The sequence below is a fragment of the Ostrinia furnacalis genome, unplaced genomic scaffold, assembly GCF_004193835.3.
Source record: "Ostrinia furnacalis isolate ACB-3 unplaced genomic scaffold, ASM419383v2 OfSCF7018, whole genome shotgun sequence".
Lineage (NCBI taxonomy): Eukaryota > Metazoa > Arthropoda > Insecta > Lepidoptera > Crambidae > Ostrinia > Ostrinia furnacalis.
Window position 1 is genome coordinate 316210 of NW_021137257.1, and position 18010 is coordinate 334219.

The 18010-nt window shown below is 33.6% G+C and overlaps 1 protein-coding gene across 1 annotated transcript in view; it reads right to left on the bottom strand.

Moving 5' to 3' along the window:
- The window catches only part of Y-e (yellow-e), a 38047-nt gene that overhangs the window by 12206 nt on the left and 7831 nt on the right, over nt 1-18010 (bottom strand). The window contains exons 2-3 of the mRNA XM_028318857.1: nt 11621-11898; nt 5641-5838 (exon numbers count right to left, since the gene is read on the bottom strand). Of these exons, the coding sequence (XP_028174658.1) occupies nt 5641-5838; nt 11621-11890 (468 nt within the window). The 5' untranslated portion in view covers nt 11891-11898. The remainder of the gene's footprint in view (nt 1-5640; nt 5839-11620; nt 11899-18010) is intronic.

The following is an 18010-nucleotide window of genomic DNA, read 5'->3' on the forward strand; positions in this document are numbered from 1 at the left end:
TTTTGCTTATAAATAAAAAAAACTAAACATTTTTACGAACGAATTCAGTGCCGTGACATTTACTGCGATATCGAAATTAGTGGTGATAAAAATTCAAACACGTTGTACATTGACGATTTAGTTAGCAACCACTTTATGTCATGCGTAACTACTGCGCAATGTATTTTATTTCTTCCGATATCCACTGACGCGTGAAAATACACAGTACGGCCGCATGTGCCGGTCGTAACATAGTGCAGGGCTCGTGTTCTAATACGGTTTCCTATTATCGATAAATAGAAGTAAATTATTATTTTCTATTTTCTAATTTTGAATGAAAAAATCATGAGTTGCTTGCGATTTTTAAGTTTTTACAAAAACAATAACAATAGTAGAAGGGATTAGTAACTGTCAACTATGTAATTACTATAAGAGCTAGTTGAAAGCCTAATATAGGCATTATTTTTGATAAACATAGGCGGTACGAATTTCGCCATAATTAAAAAGTTAATGCGCGATAGTAGTTAATAATAATTACAGTGATCCTGTTATTATTATTAAAGTAAATAATAATATATTACCAATATTGTAAATACTGGTAAAAATCGCAAGTACCTACTTAACCCATGACTTTTCATACAAACTTTGTCAGTCTATAACTTCTATACTCCATCGATAACGACATTGAGCTTTGGTTGGGGTAAATTAATATAAGGTAACTTCATTTAGTCCCAATAATTGATTCTGAGTTTTTCGTCCATACAAAATGGAACTGACTCCTTTATGCAAAAATCGTTAAAGAACATAATAATAACGTATAATAATAAAAAGGTTTTCATACAAGCATTTTTTAAACCAATTTCGAGCCTTGCCCCCAGGATTTAAAGTATCGATATCTTATCGACTCCATTTTATCTTTCTTCTCTCTAATTGCTTTTTTCAAAGTGTGCGTCACGTCACGCGGCCATTGATTGGCCATAAGGCACGCCTTCTGGCCAATCACAGCACTTTTAAGCCGGTTGCACATGTTGTCGTAGACTCTCAGTCGCTTTGTTTTTACACAGTTGAATGTGTGTGTGGGAGCTGTGGTGGGGGAAATGTGGGGACACTGGTTCTCGTTGTAGTTACGCGCGACTTCATATCTATTCTCTTTCTATGATCTGAGGGAAAAATAAATATTACTAATATTCTGTACTAGGTATATCTTCACTTTGTTTTTTTTTGGGCATTCTTCTCTGGCCAAAAGAAAATCAAACCCACAAAAAATTGAATAATTAACATTAAGTAACATAAATTACTGTGAAAATGTGCATCCATATCAAACAATTAGATTTCGGAATTTTGCATAGCGGCAGTAAACTAATTACGAAATAACATGCGGTTAGCAAATAAGCCTATCGCGATCAAGGCTGTGGTTTCGGGCATCTGCCCCCGCGCAACGGATATTAAGTTTCGAGACGACATTAAACGATCACGATATTTCTTCTAAATGTCTTCTACGGACTTAAATGCCTGATACATAACTCTGATATCTTATTAAGCCCGTATTACGAAACGGCATTCGAATATAGAAACATGACTTTAATTGGTTTAATTTCAATATTTTACAATATAATAAGGCTTGAATCTATTCTTGAGATCAAACTCGATCAAACACTTAATTATGATTCCTGGAAAAATATCACAAATCTTTACTTTTGTTAAAGATTACTAGCTGTTTAATTACTACTTTAATGCAATAAGAGGATTCGGCATTAACAATTTTGACTACACTCTTTTAACCTTCCTCTTGTTGGTCAAGATCTTATTATGACAGCACGGTAAGACATTTAAACCGTAGTTAGATCCGAATCTTGAATGAACCATTGTCGTAACCCATTGCGGATATAATAAAACAAAACTTAAGTCGTGATAACCCTAAGATCGCGAGGTGATCTTGAGCACGACACACTTGTTTTTGTAGTATTGTAGAACTCGATGGCGAATTTGGTATCAATTTCGAAACTGCACGTGCTTGTACCACACATTTCTGCTTTTATTGCATTTACATGCATTAAAACAAAAACCTTTATACAAAAAAGGAATCCTACCTAATTCAAAGTGATCCTAATCATAATTTAGGTGAAAACCGCGGGAAGCTCCTGGATGCGGGTAACGCAGGATCGGTCGTTGTCCATCAGTGGGTGTATTTTTTTTGTACTAACAAACCTAATCTAATACCCGTTTTCACCATAAATCCCTAATTTTTAAGTGACTTCTATGAAAACAAAATTCCTGTTATGTTACCATAGGGGTCACGTAAAAATTAAGGTATGATGGTGAAAACGGGCATAAGACCTGTGAACTAAGCTTACGTTTTACTCATTTAATAACTTTATTACTACTTTTGTTACAAGGTCTACTCTACATTTATCTACCATGTAATTTTCTTTAACCAACAGTTGCCGTTGAACAGGTTCCTCATAATATTATCACATTTAACCAATAAGCGTCTAAGAAACATCGATGCTCACTATGATGCAAGTTTGTAGCCGCTTTAAATTACATAGATCAAAGAGGTAGCTATGCGTCGTGTAATTTACTTCAATATAGGTGATTACTCCATCACATAGGTAGGTATACATTCTAACTTCTTGTAGAAAAGATCATCATAGATATACCTACATACTTTTTGTGTTAATGCGAATTGTTACAATTCTTTTAAGATAATATTGATTTTTGCATAAATATCCTACTAATATTATAAATGCGAAGGTTTGAATGTCTGGATGGATGTTTGTTACTCTTTCACGCAAAAAATACTGAACAGATTTTGATGAAATTTTACAGTATTGTTCTTTATAACCCAGCATAACATATAGGCTATAATTTATGACGATCTGTGACAAATTAAATTTCACGCGGGTGAAGCCGCAGGCAAAAGCTAGTGAATAATATACGTTGACCCATGTACTCGTAGGTAGTACTCATATGTAAGTATGTCAAATATAAAAGAACAATTCTAAACAAACAACTTTAACAATTATAACTTGTTGCAAACTAGTAACGCATGAATGATTTTGGTTTAACAATACATAATTTTGTATTATTTTTTTATTGTATCTAATCAGGTACATATTCTATTGACGATAAAATGAAACAATATTGTACAAAATTATAATTATCAGTCAGATACGCTGTAAGAGCCGGTTAAATTGTTAAATTATTTTCGATATACTCGTAACATTTAGAGCAATCTAGAGATACTAATAAAATGTCACAGACTGCCAATCGATCAATAGCCTAGTTAAAAGATAAATATCAAACGAGATTAATATTGCAAATAGTTTAAACCTTATGAAACGGGCACCATTTAGAGTTTAGATAATAATATCAGGTTTACTGAATCGATTCTAATATCTTCTGATCACTGCCCTTAGCCAGAAAGCTGCTTTGGCTGCTTGTATATTAATTACCTAACTACTGTGAGATTTAATCGTTATAGAGTTAAAACGAAAGTTGAAATACTTTACTTCAAGTATTCTTTAAAATTTAATACTGCTGTGAAATTATTTAATTTTAGACAGAAACGGAATAATTGAATTTTATTCAATTTACTCATAAGGTTTTGCGAATTTATGTTTTTAGTGTTACCTAGGGCACTATTTAAGTTGTGAGCCTCGACAACATAACGTGTTGTTAGACGACATCTGATACTTTTAATGAAAAGTTTGACATTTTTGCCTACAACCTTATTCAAAACTTTTTATCATTTGAGCACGTTTTGTATTATTAACATTGAATTGAAAATTATCGTGACTACAAAAACATGGAATTGACTTGCGGAAATTTTCGCGCGAAGATTTATTATGACTTTCGACGTGGTTAATCAATACAAAACTGAAGCGGTCAGCTAAATTTATCTTTTGGTGATAAAGATCTGTCCTTTACCATTGTAAAACGCTAGTTTAACAAGTATAATATTGTATGTCATTGGCTCACCAGTGAACTTTGCGAAAGTCGTCCAAAATGACTAATACTGGCGGAAAACATTGATGTTGTCAAAAAAATGGAAGAGAAACCTCGTCATGTGATATATCGTAGGATTGAGATAATCCTAGGCATTAATTCCACTAGCAGTAATAAAATATTGTATGACCATATTATGGTTAATACGTTTTTTACTCGCTGGATGTCCCAAAAATGTTCAAACGCTCAATAGGACGCTTGAGTCGTTTAGTCCTTGAAAATGTTTGATAAATACGTTTAAAAAGCTTTAAAAGCCGTTTTTAAAATTGTGACAGTTGACGAATTAAGGATCTATGCATAATGATCCTGAAAATAAACAGCTATCGACTATGGAGGTGTTTTAAGATGAACCATTTCCAACAAAAGTCCCATACGCTCGGAACACTTTAAAACTTACGGTTGCCTATTTTTCCGAAATATCCGATTATATGACAGAAACGTTACTAGAGAAATTTAGAATGGTTAATTCTTAATAGTAAACAGCCACTTTTTTTCCAAAAGTCTTCAGTTTAATAAGGGAAACTGACCAGCATAGTCGAATCGCCATTCGTGACGAAAATGTGAGCTTTTACACGTCTCGTCAAACAACTGACTATTTGAACACTCAAAATATGAAATAAACAGGTCCAACGCTACAAAATTCTTGATTGGAATCTAGGCACTTCTTTTGGTACCCATATATTAAAATTAAATGCGTGAACAGCGATTTATGTAGCCAGAAGCAACTGTCGGTGCGGTCAAAAACCATGCTTTGGAGGTGCCTCAAGCTGAGTGGAAAAAATGCTATGAAAAGTGTTTCGGACACATTAAAAAGTACATAAATCATGAAAGACAATACCAATAAACGCAATCAATACCATTTTAATAATAAACTACTTTGTTTTCATAGTTAGGCTCACAACTTAAATAGTGTCCCACGTACATGTGGTGCACCAGTTTGTGTGCAAGTCCTAGATAAAAAAGAAACATGATGGATGATCTACTTGCAGTTAGTATTTATCTGACATATCTAGGCTATGTTATTGACTGCATATTAGCACCATTTTTGGTACGGTGGCGATTGTAAATACGACAAATAAACAACTTTACTATGCGAGTGGTAACTTGAAAACATACAAAATTGTGAAAATTGTCCTTCAATTAAGGTATACCTAGTTGTTTATAAATTTTAAAATTACCTCAATGATTTATTTATGAAGCTTGTAGAATGTTTTCCGGAATTATTCGTATTCATCAGCGCAGCATATTCACCTCTTCAAATATTCTACAGGCGTAAATCAACAAAGTCTTTCACCACTGAGAGGTACAATGGGTAGTTGAAATCATTTTTTTAATGCAGAACAAGGCAGGTATTTGAAGCAATCGCACCTGATGATGCAGTCTAGGATATTCAATCTCGCCTTGAAAAGGCCTATATTAACAATTATTTTAAAAAATACTTTATAGGTACGTCCTGAAAAAGATTTAATTTGAATTTTAGTAGCTTGCAAATCAATAAAAGTTAGTCGAGAGCTTGCAAGTGACGTAACGAGCCCTTTACCATACAACAATGTAGAGTCACGTTTTGACAGCTCACAAGTATGTCAATAGATTAGTTTCAACTACTCTATTGAAGACACACATCAAGGTATATAATCCATAAAGATAACTCACCAATCGATCAGTAGCCATGTCAAAGATGAGGATCTTGGGCGGGCAGACGCGTCGGAAGTCGTCGATGCTGGTGATGACGCCGGCATCCAGGACCCACAGGCGGTTGCAGCGGTCTGCTCGCACGCGGTACACCGAGATCAGACCGGTGCAGTTGATGTCCCCTCGGCCTGCGGTGTGCCATGACCAGTCAGGGTATGCCTGGAAACGAACCATGTAGCTATAGTATTAAGGTACATATTTAACTTCTTTGATAACCCAGAACTCTTACGAAGACTACGGATAAGGGCTAAAATAGTAAACCTCAAATATTTATAACACTCAAGGTCAATATCATTATTTAGACAATGAAATCAATGATGCACAAAAACAAATCATAATATTATTAAACCCTTGAAAATGACTACGAGTATGTCATACCTAAAGCAATTTCAAATCAAGTCAAGCAGAACGCGTTCAAATGCCAATTAAAATTCCTGTGAAGTAGGTGGATTTCATTCAGTTCACACAGCTATGGCCACAAATCGGAAACTGCATTTTTCCGAACGTTGCATACAAATGAACGTTAAGAACAAAGAAACATATTTTGTGACACCTAGTCACATTCACACGGTACAAGGGACAAATCGTGAGACTAAATGCAAGTAAAAACCTTAACAGTCGGTAGATATCTACTACAAGACGCAAGTATGTTTGTCCATACCTACCAATAGAACTTATCAATTTGTGAAACAAAGACAGTGCACTAACATTGAGACAGACGTGTCCCTAGATAGGTATGAGCATTATACTTGTCTATGATTGCTAAATTAAATAGTGTTAAAATCGCCGAGACATAAAAGGCCTTGTTTTGGTAGAAATTTATCATAATCTACGAGAACAAAACTATTTGTAAGAATATTACAAAACTGCCAAAGTCTGTAGGCGTGGACTATAATTCAATTACCACTTACAAATAATAAAGCTAAGTTGCATTGTGCCAAGGACTGCTACTTATAAAGCTCTACACAACTACCGCCAATTCAGATTTAGTTTAATGTAGACCGAAACTAACAAAATTGTTTAATTCATTCCAAACTGGACATTAAAGTTTTTTCTCTCGCCTTTAATAGTTCCAGCCAGGCATGATCGCTTAAAATACCAATTGCACAACTAAAACCTTACCTAGGTTTTAGTGTAATACTTAGCAAAATGCATTCAATATTGTTGACACGTGACTAAGTAGTATTAAAACAACTATGTGTCTGTTGAACACTAGTTGGAGTATTGTCTGGCATTCCACGTTATTCGTACCTCAAGGCTACCTACCAAGCTGTAGCTCCGAATGCTTGAAGCCCGCCCTTCACGCTTTCTCAAGCCCGTGTGTAGGTCTTATTGCATCGAGCCACGGGCGTAAGTAACTTACTTTGTAAGAATTTTTAAACTAAAAACTGTATAACAGTAAAATTATTACCACGGATAAGAACTTGATCGACGATATTGCCTTAAGTAGCTGCCCACGAGCAATTTAAAATAATTGCGTAAGTTTAAGAATTTTCATCATTGCCTTCTGTACCTCTAGTAGGAAAAACTTTCGAGTTCGTTTCGTTGCGTATTCAAAGTGTCATCGAAAAATTTTGTATGAAAAATTAAACAGCGCCCCCTATATTATAGCCGCCCTAGGGGGCGCTGTTTAATTTTTCATACAAAATTTTTCGATGACACTTTGAATACGCAACGAAACGAACTCGAAAGTTTTTCCTACTAGAGGTACAGTACCTCTAGTACGAAAAACTTTCGAGTTCGTTTCGTTGCGTATTCAAAGTGTCATCGAAAAATTTTGTATGAAAAATTAAACAGCGCCCCCTAGGGCGGCTATAATATAGGGGGCGCTGTTTAATTTTTCATACAAAATTTTTCGATGACACTTTGAATACGCAACGAAACGAACTCGAAAGTTTTTCGTACTAGAGGTACAGGTCATATTTTTGATTTAATAATTTTCCTTGCGCGATGTCAATTTAGGTACACAAACACTCGTTAGTGTTAGAGCGATTTATTTCACCTGTCAAAACATCATGTAACTAATTTCTGGGTTATAAAATACCTCCATCTGTTCATGTTTTATGTAGTTACTTCAAAATAAACAATCCTCATTACTAAATAAATGTAATTTATATACTTAATTTCCACTTTCTTGCAATAAAAATTTAAACATCCGGCTTCTTCGCTCAGTTAAATCTAATAAAACTATGATTGAACTTTATCTATTAGCTGGCAATCTATTTCTATGAAGGATACCGAGTCTTGGTATTTAAATTGTAACTTTAAGTACAAAAGCGAGCAGTCTAGTCGTAAAGAGCACGGTATGAATAACTAAGGCGCTAGGCAAACCAGTATTTAAGGTACCAAGTGCTTTGTTACTTCGGTACAATCAAAGCTTTATGTAATAGAGTATAATAATTATATAATTAGTCACTCTGATCTATGATTAACTACAAAATACGTAAGTTGTAGTTAGTTGGCCAACAAAGTAAGCCATCGTTTAAAAGTTGCCATTTTGTCGTCATTCTTGATTGATGATAGAGCTATCAAATAAATCATACACTAACTACCTTTTCCTATCGTAAAATAGCCACATTATCAACGACGTCTTAAAGTATAGTCAATTATAGTAAAAAATGAATCTAGTAAACCATCAAATTGCTCTATTAAACACAATGAGATTAAAAAATCGCAGCGGCGCATATTAATTAATTATTATATCCCGTATAATGAACATATTTTTAGGAAACTGCAAACGATGATTTCCGACAGTAATATGCCTAATATTACATTGTTTTAGTGGCAGCAGACAACGCGAACGTACTGGAACCATCAATTTACCATCCACCATCCGTTGAAGTGAGGTTAATTGTGTACTAATGAATGATTTCGAGCACGAATTTCATAATTAATTACCTTTACTGTACTAGTTTAATGCTAGGCGAATTATATACAGGGTGGAAACGTTAAGTGATCTCACTCGATTATTTCTAAACTATACAAGATATCGAAAAACTGATTACTGATTATAAAAGTGCTTCAGAAGCTCTTTCAAACGATACCAATAATAGGTTACAGAATAAACTAGATCTATCCAAAAATTCAATGTTTCCAGTTTCCATACATTTAGTAGGTACAGCCACAGTCAATGGCACTCATGTCTTGTTAATATTATAGCAAGTAAAGCCTAAAACCAATGTTTCCCAAGAATAATTTTAATTAGGAATGCAATTTACGAGTTCAATTTAAGTGTTTATTATTTAATTTAAAAAAATGATACTTCTAATTTTGTTTGGCTGGCATACATTTAGTATGGAGGCTGAAAACATTACATTTTCGGATAGATCCAGTTAATTCTGTAACCTAATATTGGTACCGTTGATTAGGGCTCGTGAAGCACTTTCAGGATCAGTAATCAGTTTTTCGATATCTTGTATAGTTTAGAAATAATCGAGTGAGATCACTTATCGTTTCCACCCTGTAGACGTCATGGTTCGTATTCGGAAGGGCATGCGTTGCATAGAGGAAGTAAGACAGTGAGCGCCTATCTACCTGGTAAAGTTTGATTCATTCATAAGATTCAGTGATTTGAATGTAGGTAGGTAGGTATTTTGAAATAAAGCTAAAGACCGCGTAACAGACAGTAATTCGTAATTACGATGTGCTCATTTATTAATCCTGCTCTACATAACAAATATGCACTAACTAATGTTTAAATTGCGTGGATAACTAAAATGTGCGTAGGTAATAGGTATTTATATAGCTATAACAATGATAATCACTTTAAGTCTTGATTTTAATTGTATTTTTATTTGTAAAAGACTACTCGATCTCTTTACACAATTAAAAATGGAAAACAAAACTAAAAACTAGTCCTCACAATGGAATATTTTCCTCGAATAAATTGATTTGCGTCAATTTTTCTTAGTGATTTACATCTAACGGAAATAGTTCAAGAACTAAGTAGCTGGGACTGTATGCATAATTGCCCCTCTTTAGGTGTATGCCCTGAATTCCGGCCTGACAGACCGTCCTGCCAAGCCCCCGCAGTGAAGTTTATTAACGCTATCAATCTTAATTTACGTTATTCTGTGATTTAAGTTAAATACGTTTTGTGGCAAGAAGTGTGTCGCAATTCAAAAGTTATTTACTACAAAATGCAGTGTTGCCTTTGTGCCATTGCATATTGTTAGTTAGATATTAAAATACTTGTAATTGAAATTTCTACAACAATAATTTGATATTCAGAACAAAAAACGACTTAAGAGCTTAACATGACGTTTCACCTTTAATACGATAAAGTCTAGTTTAACATGCTAAGACCAAATATCTCAATAGTTCCGCATAACTCCGGCTTATTATACAGGATGTAAGAGTTAGGTAGGAATTTTTAAGAGTAGTTTGGGCTATGCTAAGTTGAAAACTTGTGGGCTATGTTACTCGATATACTTATGGCATTAAGTTCGCCATAAATACCAATTATTTGGCATTAAAGCATAAATCAATACTCAATACACAGTTCCTATTGCTCATAACGCAATCCATTTATTATCTTGGACTGCCACTAAGGTGAAACACTTTTTTCGAAAATATGGCCTATCCTTATTTATCTGTTTCCATTCACATGCTTCAATGTACCTCAATTTTCAACTGTGATTAGGTTATTAGTGCAAGACGTACTTATTTCTGTAGTTTAACCTGCATTGATGTGAGAAAATCGCCTGAAACAATATTCCCACTCGGAAGCATAACCATTATACCACAGATAATACTTACACAAAGCGTATACCGTATACCCTGTATTTAACAACTTTTAGCAACGAATTAGCGGTTAATACAGACATGCTATTACGAACAAACCTACAAAAACGCTACCGCACTTACTACCCTTGCTAATGATCTGCGTAAATTACGATTATACTGAAACCAGTACTTTCAATTACATGCCTCATCGTGCACACGAACTTATCGCGTACCAAATAGCTCATTGCGAATTACATAAAGTAATTATTACTCGTCCATGGCGTTATTAATCAACAGAGCTGTCTTCCAACATATTAATTTCCACTCTGTAAACCGAACAGTCAGTGTAACACCAATAAAACATTTACACTTGAATACTTACAGCGCGGTTAGCAACAAATTATGGAATACGAAATTGAAATACTACGTAATTATGTAGTAATATATCAGTTAACAGAATACCAAAGTAATATCTATGAATCTACTTAACGTGATTTGCAGATCCTTGATGTATTTATAAGTCATTTGCATTTGCGAGATGTAGATAAGGATTATGTTTACTGTCTACTACTTTATGAATCTTAAGCTTTAATCTCTTACGTGAAGTGTTCTTTATTACTTTAAAGATCAGTTAAGTTTCCCCATTAAGGCTGTTTTGTAACAATATGTTAGACGGGGCTCAAAATTATATTTATATATTTGAAGTTTCACTTTTTTTCACATTTAAATTTTCACGTAGGTGTCTTCGTTCGTTTCAGCCAAATGACGTCCACTGCTGGACAAAGGCCTCCCCCAAGGTTTTCCACAATGAACGGTCCTGCGCTGCCCGCATCCAGGCTCTTCCCGCGACCTTTACCAGATCGTCGGTCCACCTAGTAGGTGTCTTAGCAGTACTTAACTTAGTTTTTCTTACAGTGTGCATTGGCACACTTGATATTGAAGCACAATAAAGATATTGAGGCAATCATGGAAAATTGCTTTGTTTACATGCAAGAATTTACGATTTACACAAATATGCATAATTTTTTTGAACCTCGCTATTTTGATTTCCGTTACCGCATTTTTATAGCAAATTATTTTTATGGTAGCACGAGCTTTTAGTACTTATAATAGTTTTTATTATTCTCTACTCATAACCATCAGTATGTCTTGAATAATAAGTTCGCATTGGCTAGATTTGTCATACAAAAAACAAGTTATACTTATTTTAAGTTACCTGTAGGACCGGGCTAACGCCAGAGGGAAGGCTTCTCGGCACCCAAGCTAACGTGGCGGGCACGCCGGCCCTCAGGCGGGGGATCCCCAGGTAGATCTTGTCCCAGCCGATCTCCAGACCGGTGGGGACAGTGTTCTCAGGCTGGAACTTCTCCAAGAGCACGGGGTCAGGTGGGAAGTCGAACTGCATCAAGTTCCACTGATTGACCACCTCTAGCGTCGCGCTCGCGGCAGCGAGGCACGCGCATAGTATTATCATTCGCGTTCCCATCGCGTGTTCTGAAAAAAAACAGGCTTTATAATTACGTAATAAACGCTAAATTAAGATGTAAGTAATACTGTAGTTTATTACCAGCAGTAATTTTTATGCGGCTCTTAAAATAATAATAAAATTATTTTATGCGTGTGTAAATGTGAGCGTGCGTTGATGTCTTTTGATCGACTATTTATTTTTTGTCAATAATTATATTCAACTAGCTTTCCGCCCGCGGCTTCGCCCGCTTGGAATTTTGTCTGTCACAGAAAAACTTTATCGCGCGCGTCCCTGTTTCAAAAACCGGGATAAAAACTATCCTATGTTCTTTCCCGGGACTCAAACTATCTCTATGCCAAATTTCATCAAAATCGGTTGCGAGGTTTAAGCGGGAAAGCGTAACAGACAGACAGACAGACAGACAGAGTTACTTTCGCATTTATAATATTATATTATTATATATTATAATATTATATAATATATATATTATATTAGTTGGGATTGGGAAGTTGGGATTGAATTAATTAGGAAGTAGATAGCTTTATAATATTGATTGATACTACATGATTGACAATAGCACGCTGTGATCTTGTTTTACCTGCAAGTCAGCGGATGCTGAGTCATCATTGGGCAGACTTTTACTCGACTTAGATACCTCAAGGCCACTAATAGCATCTGGCTCAAACCACAATGAATGTGGCTACATGTTTGAACATTACATTCAAAGAATGTGAGACGTGAATAGATGCACATACAAAAAAAAATGCGTTATTTTAATGAATGGCTTCGCCTAGGTCAATTTGTTTGACCTTAACATTGTAGTTTACTCGTAAAATGAGTACGCATACAATATTCATATATCAAAACTGATAAAATCGTGACAAGAGTTACGCAACAGCAAACTAAGTGAATGCATTCATAGAATTGGTTACTTTATGAATGGTGGTAGATCTGCTCCAATGTACACAGTCAGTATACGAGAAATGTGTGTGATGTGAATCGTTTCAAAGTGATTGTTCTTATTAGTTCTTAAAATACATACATAATATACTTTTATTTATTATGAATGTTCTATTTATTATTAGAACCATTCTGTCATTGGGATGCATGTTAATTGATGTTTAATTAAATTAGTTGAGATAAACCTGTTTAGATCAAATCAAAATATGTTTATCATTATTTCCATTGATTGTTTTTTGATTCGAAACCAATAAAATGCAATTTGTTACAATAACTGTATTAGAATATATTGCGATTACTCCAATGTTCACAATAAGATTGCCCTTTACTTCAAGCACAATGCATTACTTGCAATTTGCGTGTCTCCGCGCCACTCAGCCTGTCAACGGCTCACCTTGCTTGAGCTGTTCAGAATAGATCACGAGTTTGTGCAATTTATATACAGTGTGAGTCACGTTAAAGTGTACATATGAAAATAGATGAAACTAGACCTATTTTTATCGACAAAAAAGAGGTCAAAAAATTTTTGAGATTTTTTTTTAATTTTTTATAGAATTTTTTTTCTTCAAATTACTTATTATAAAGAAAACGTAATAACTTTTAAACTAAGCGGTATATTCTGATAAAATAAAAACAGTAATAATGCTAAATAACAGGCGATACTAAAAAAATACATAAAATACACAAAAAATGCCAACAAATAATAAAAAATGATACTTTTTGAAAAAAATCTGCTTAAAAATTCGTGTTTTTTTGGTTATTTTATAAATTTCTCCAAAAAATGCCCCTATAACCGGTGGTTTTTATTACTTTGTATTATTTTCTATCGTATTATCTTTGTAAAACCAAAAATCGCATGTCTCTATCCCTATCACAACATTTGCTATGATCGTTTGAACAAAGGCCTGCCACAACATTATTCTCCGCTACAGGTAGAGACAATTTTAATTTTAACTAAAATGTTTAATTTTCCTCGATATCTTTTGTTTTTATTTGAAATCTAACTTGTCTTTATCAAAATTACAAATCTAGAGCCATTTTCAGTTTTGTTGTTAACGAAGCGTTGAATGGCGCGCCCGGAGAGGCTTAGTTCAAACGATCATTGCAAACGTCGTGATAGGGATAGAGACATGCGATTTTTCGTTTTACGAAGGTAATATGATAGAGAATAATACAAAGTAATAAAAACTACCTGTTATAGGGGCATTTTTTGGAGAAATTTATCAAATAACCAAAAAAACACGAATTTTTAAGCGGATTTTTTTCAAAAAGTATAATTTGTTATTATTTGTTGGCCTTTTTTGTGTATTTTATGTATTTTTTTAGTATTGCCTGTTATTTAGCATTGTTACTGTTTTTATTGTATCAAGATATACCGCTTAGTTTAAAAGTTATTATGTTTTCTTTACAATAAGTAATTGGAAGAAAAAAAATTCTATAAAAAATTGAAAAAAAATCACAAAATTTTTTTTACCTCTTTTTTGTCGATAAAAATAGGTCTAGTTTTATCTATTTTGATATGTACACTTTAACGTGACTCACACTGTATATTTCATATCATGATCATGACAATATGCGAAACTTTCATATGATATGTTTTTAATAGAAAAGTAAGTGAAGCTACCTGACCGTAACGTTGAAAGAGATTTGGAAAACTTCCTATCGTACTTACAACTATTTGCTTTCTATGCGTTGAACTGATAGATTTAAATATATTGTTCCATGTTAAATTTGAGCTCTAGAAGAACCCCTTTTTAAAAATAATGTACTTTTAATGAGTTTTCTTTCTTATAGTCATGCCCGTAACGTGGCAAAAAATTTACAACAATGAACTTGAGCGGCGCTTGGGTATCATGGCGAATTTTCGTGTGACCATTACAACAAAACGATCGAGGTCACTCCCCCTTCGCCCACAGAACTGATAATTAATGACTTGGCGCCATATCCATTGCGTGATCAAATCGCAAAACTAATAATGTAGGTAATTAACCCCTTAGACCCTATTGACAGATTTGACAGTCCTGCATTGTTTAAAGTCTCAAGGCAAAGTGGATAACATTCACTGAAGAATTTGATTCGTCTAGTACAACTAACGTTTGACTAGTTACAACAACTAGACCACCTTTTGAAATATCTATCCGTTAATTAGTTGACCTCGGCACTTAAATATTATGACCGAAAGATTTAAACGATTTATTACATCGATATAAAAGGATCATAGATAAAAGGAAGAATGAAGAAATTTCATCATAAAGGCCAATTGTGAAGAACTAATTACCTTTAAGACAATAATGGCAATAATAAAATCGATTCAATCCTTTAGCAAAATTGGTGAAGCAATTCTTAATGGACGATGAAAAGGGGAGACAAAGAATCATAACGCAATAGATGTGGCCTCTATCAAGAATATTGTAGAGAGGTTGAAATGATTATTATTATTTTTATGTATAAGTATTACCTTTTCATGTAAAAGTGTTCAATAAATGTAATTTTTTAAATTAGACTTTTCCAAAGAGTCGATGTGTGTTTTCCAAAGATAGTCTCTCTGAAAACTGAAATCCATGCCAATATTAGTTTTTATTGTCAAAACTTTGAACGTCTGGACTAGATCACTATGTCTCCTAGTGAAATACGGTAAGTAAAATAAAAACAGTTAAGTTTATCTCATTTTAATAGCAATCATCTAGAAACGTCATTTAACATAACAATTTAACATTGTACTGTATTTAACAATACAGCAAGTAAAATTATCTTTAAACTATATACTTTAAGACATTGGGTTGTACTTATTCAGAACTTTGTTGGTTAGGTAAATATAAAATATTATTATTATTGTGGTACTCCAATTTTAACATGAAAATTTAGTTAATTATCTTCCAACAAGCCGACTGTTGAGTGCAAGGTCTTATAGATTTCAATTGTTTTTATTGTTATAATACATTTGAAATGATTGGTTATTGTTAACGGTTATAAGGTAAATTGAAAATTTTGTAAATCACTTTATACGCGTATTCAAAGCTGTATTTCCGCTGTTAGCTAATTAATAGCAAATTGAATAATAAAAAAATTTAGTTTTTCATACAATATCAATTCGGTTGAATACCTTTACTGAATCAAAACAAAGTTGTTAAATTAATATGTAGATAAAATATAGGATTGATAATTTAAGAAATCACACGAACAAGATTCATCAAACGTAAGAAATGAGGAAAGATAATACGCTCCCGATTACTTAGATACCAAAGACAAATGAGAATAGCATTAAATCAGTTCACAATAGAATTTTAATACGTGTAGACAATGTACAGACGACAGCATATCAAACTACTCATTTTATTGCAAATTCGCTCCTATTCCAACTGCATAAGACCAATCAGTGTTTACCTTGATGTGCCGTTGCCTGTATAATACGAGTACATGGACCTACCAAGAACTCTACATTGTATCGACTTGCGTAAAGCCGCTACAAAAACGGTGCGCTAGTAACACCTAGCAAGATATCGATAAATATGCTGAGATAGCGCTTAGTGGTATAGCAATCAATTAACTGAAACTACTTCTGATTGACAGCATGCAGCTACGCAATATGATATCCGGTGTAGCACAGACGTCGTATCCTTATAAATAAAGCATCGAATTGATTATATCCACCTTATTTTAAAGGAACATTGATTAACGTGTCATATAATTTACAATATTTTTTGTAATAATAAAATTAAGGCTTATGAATTTTTCCACCATCATCTAGATTTGATATCATTTTAGGTTTTATAAATATCAAAATGATTACATTTTCACAGTAATTTAGTTTAAAAATTGAAGAAAAGAGCGTTCAAAAGCTTCACTCCTTTATCTTATTTCACCTACTGAGCAGTGATAAGTGAAATGAATTCACTCAAAGTCCATGAAATTAGTAGTTACATCGTACACATATAGGTAAGTTCCGATTTACAAAGACATACATATACTGCATCCACAGAAACCGGATTGCCGGTGACGACCATTTGCATTCAGTGTTTTTGCGAGTTACGTCGGCATAACAGACGGCCTATGCGTGCGGCCCGTTCGATGCGGATAATTTACTTGTATTGTATGACTTCCTAATTCCTATACAATACATTCTTAAATCCGATAGATAAGCTCTTAATATAAGCGTTTTTTGGATCCGATAAGCTTAAGGCAAGGGGCAAAGGAAATTGCACATTAAAGTAATAAACAAATACACAGACCGTGGTTACGGCTTAAAATTAGCATTAAATTATCAGACGATAGGTAATGTGTATTTCTGTATTTCATTGCATAATCTATATACAGGGTGGAAACGATAAGTGATCTCACTCGATTATTTCTAAACTGTTTAAGATATCAATAAACTAGTTATTGATCCTGAAAGTGCTTCATGAGCTCTATCAAACGGTATTAATAATAGGTTACAGAATAAACTGGATCTATCCGAAACTTCAATGTTTCCAGCTTCCATACATTTGGTAAAGTCACATTATTTTAAAAACTACATATGATATCGTAAAACTGATTACTGATTCTAAAAGTGCTTCACAAGCTCTATCCAATGGTATCAGTAATAGGTTACAGAATAAACTGGATCTAACCAAAAATTCAATGTTTCCTTCTTCCATACATTTAGTACTACCACAGTCATGACACTCATCTCTTGACAATATTATAGCAAGTAAAGCCTAAAATCAATGTTTTTCATTAATAATTTAAAATAAGAATACAATTTACGAGTTTATTTTAAGTATTTATTATTAAATTAAAAAAATTACACTTCTAATATTGTGTGTCTGGCATACATTTAGTATGGAAGCTGGAAACATTGAATTTTCAGATAGATCCAGTTTATTCTGTAACTTATTATTGGTACCGTTTGAAAGAGCTCATTAAGCACTTTCAGGATCAGTAACCAGTTTTTTAATATCTTGTATAGTTAAGAAATAATCGAGTGAGATCACTTAACGTTTCCACCCTGTATAGTTGTTGCCCATTTTTGCCACTTGACGTGGCAGAATCGTGGGACTTCACGGTATTTAAATAAAAATTAAAGTGGTTGCGTTTAGAAACGCCACAAATATTTGAGTCTTTGGAAACAAGTTCGTTATTATACTTGTATATTAAAATATAATTTTGTTTTACCTAGCTTTTTCTTATTAATAAAAT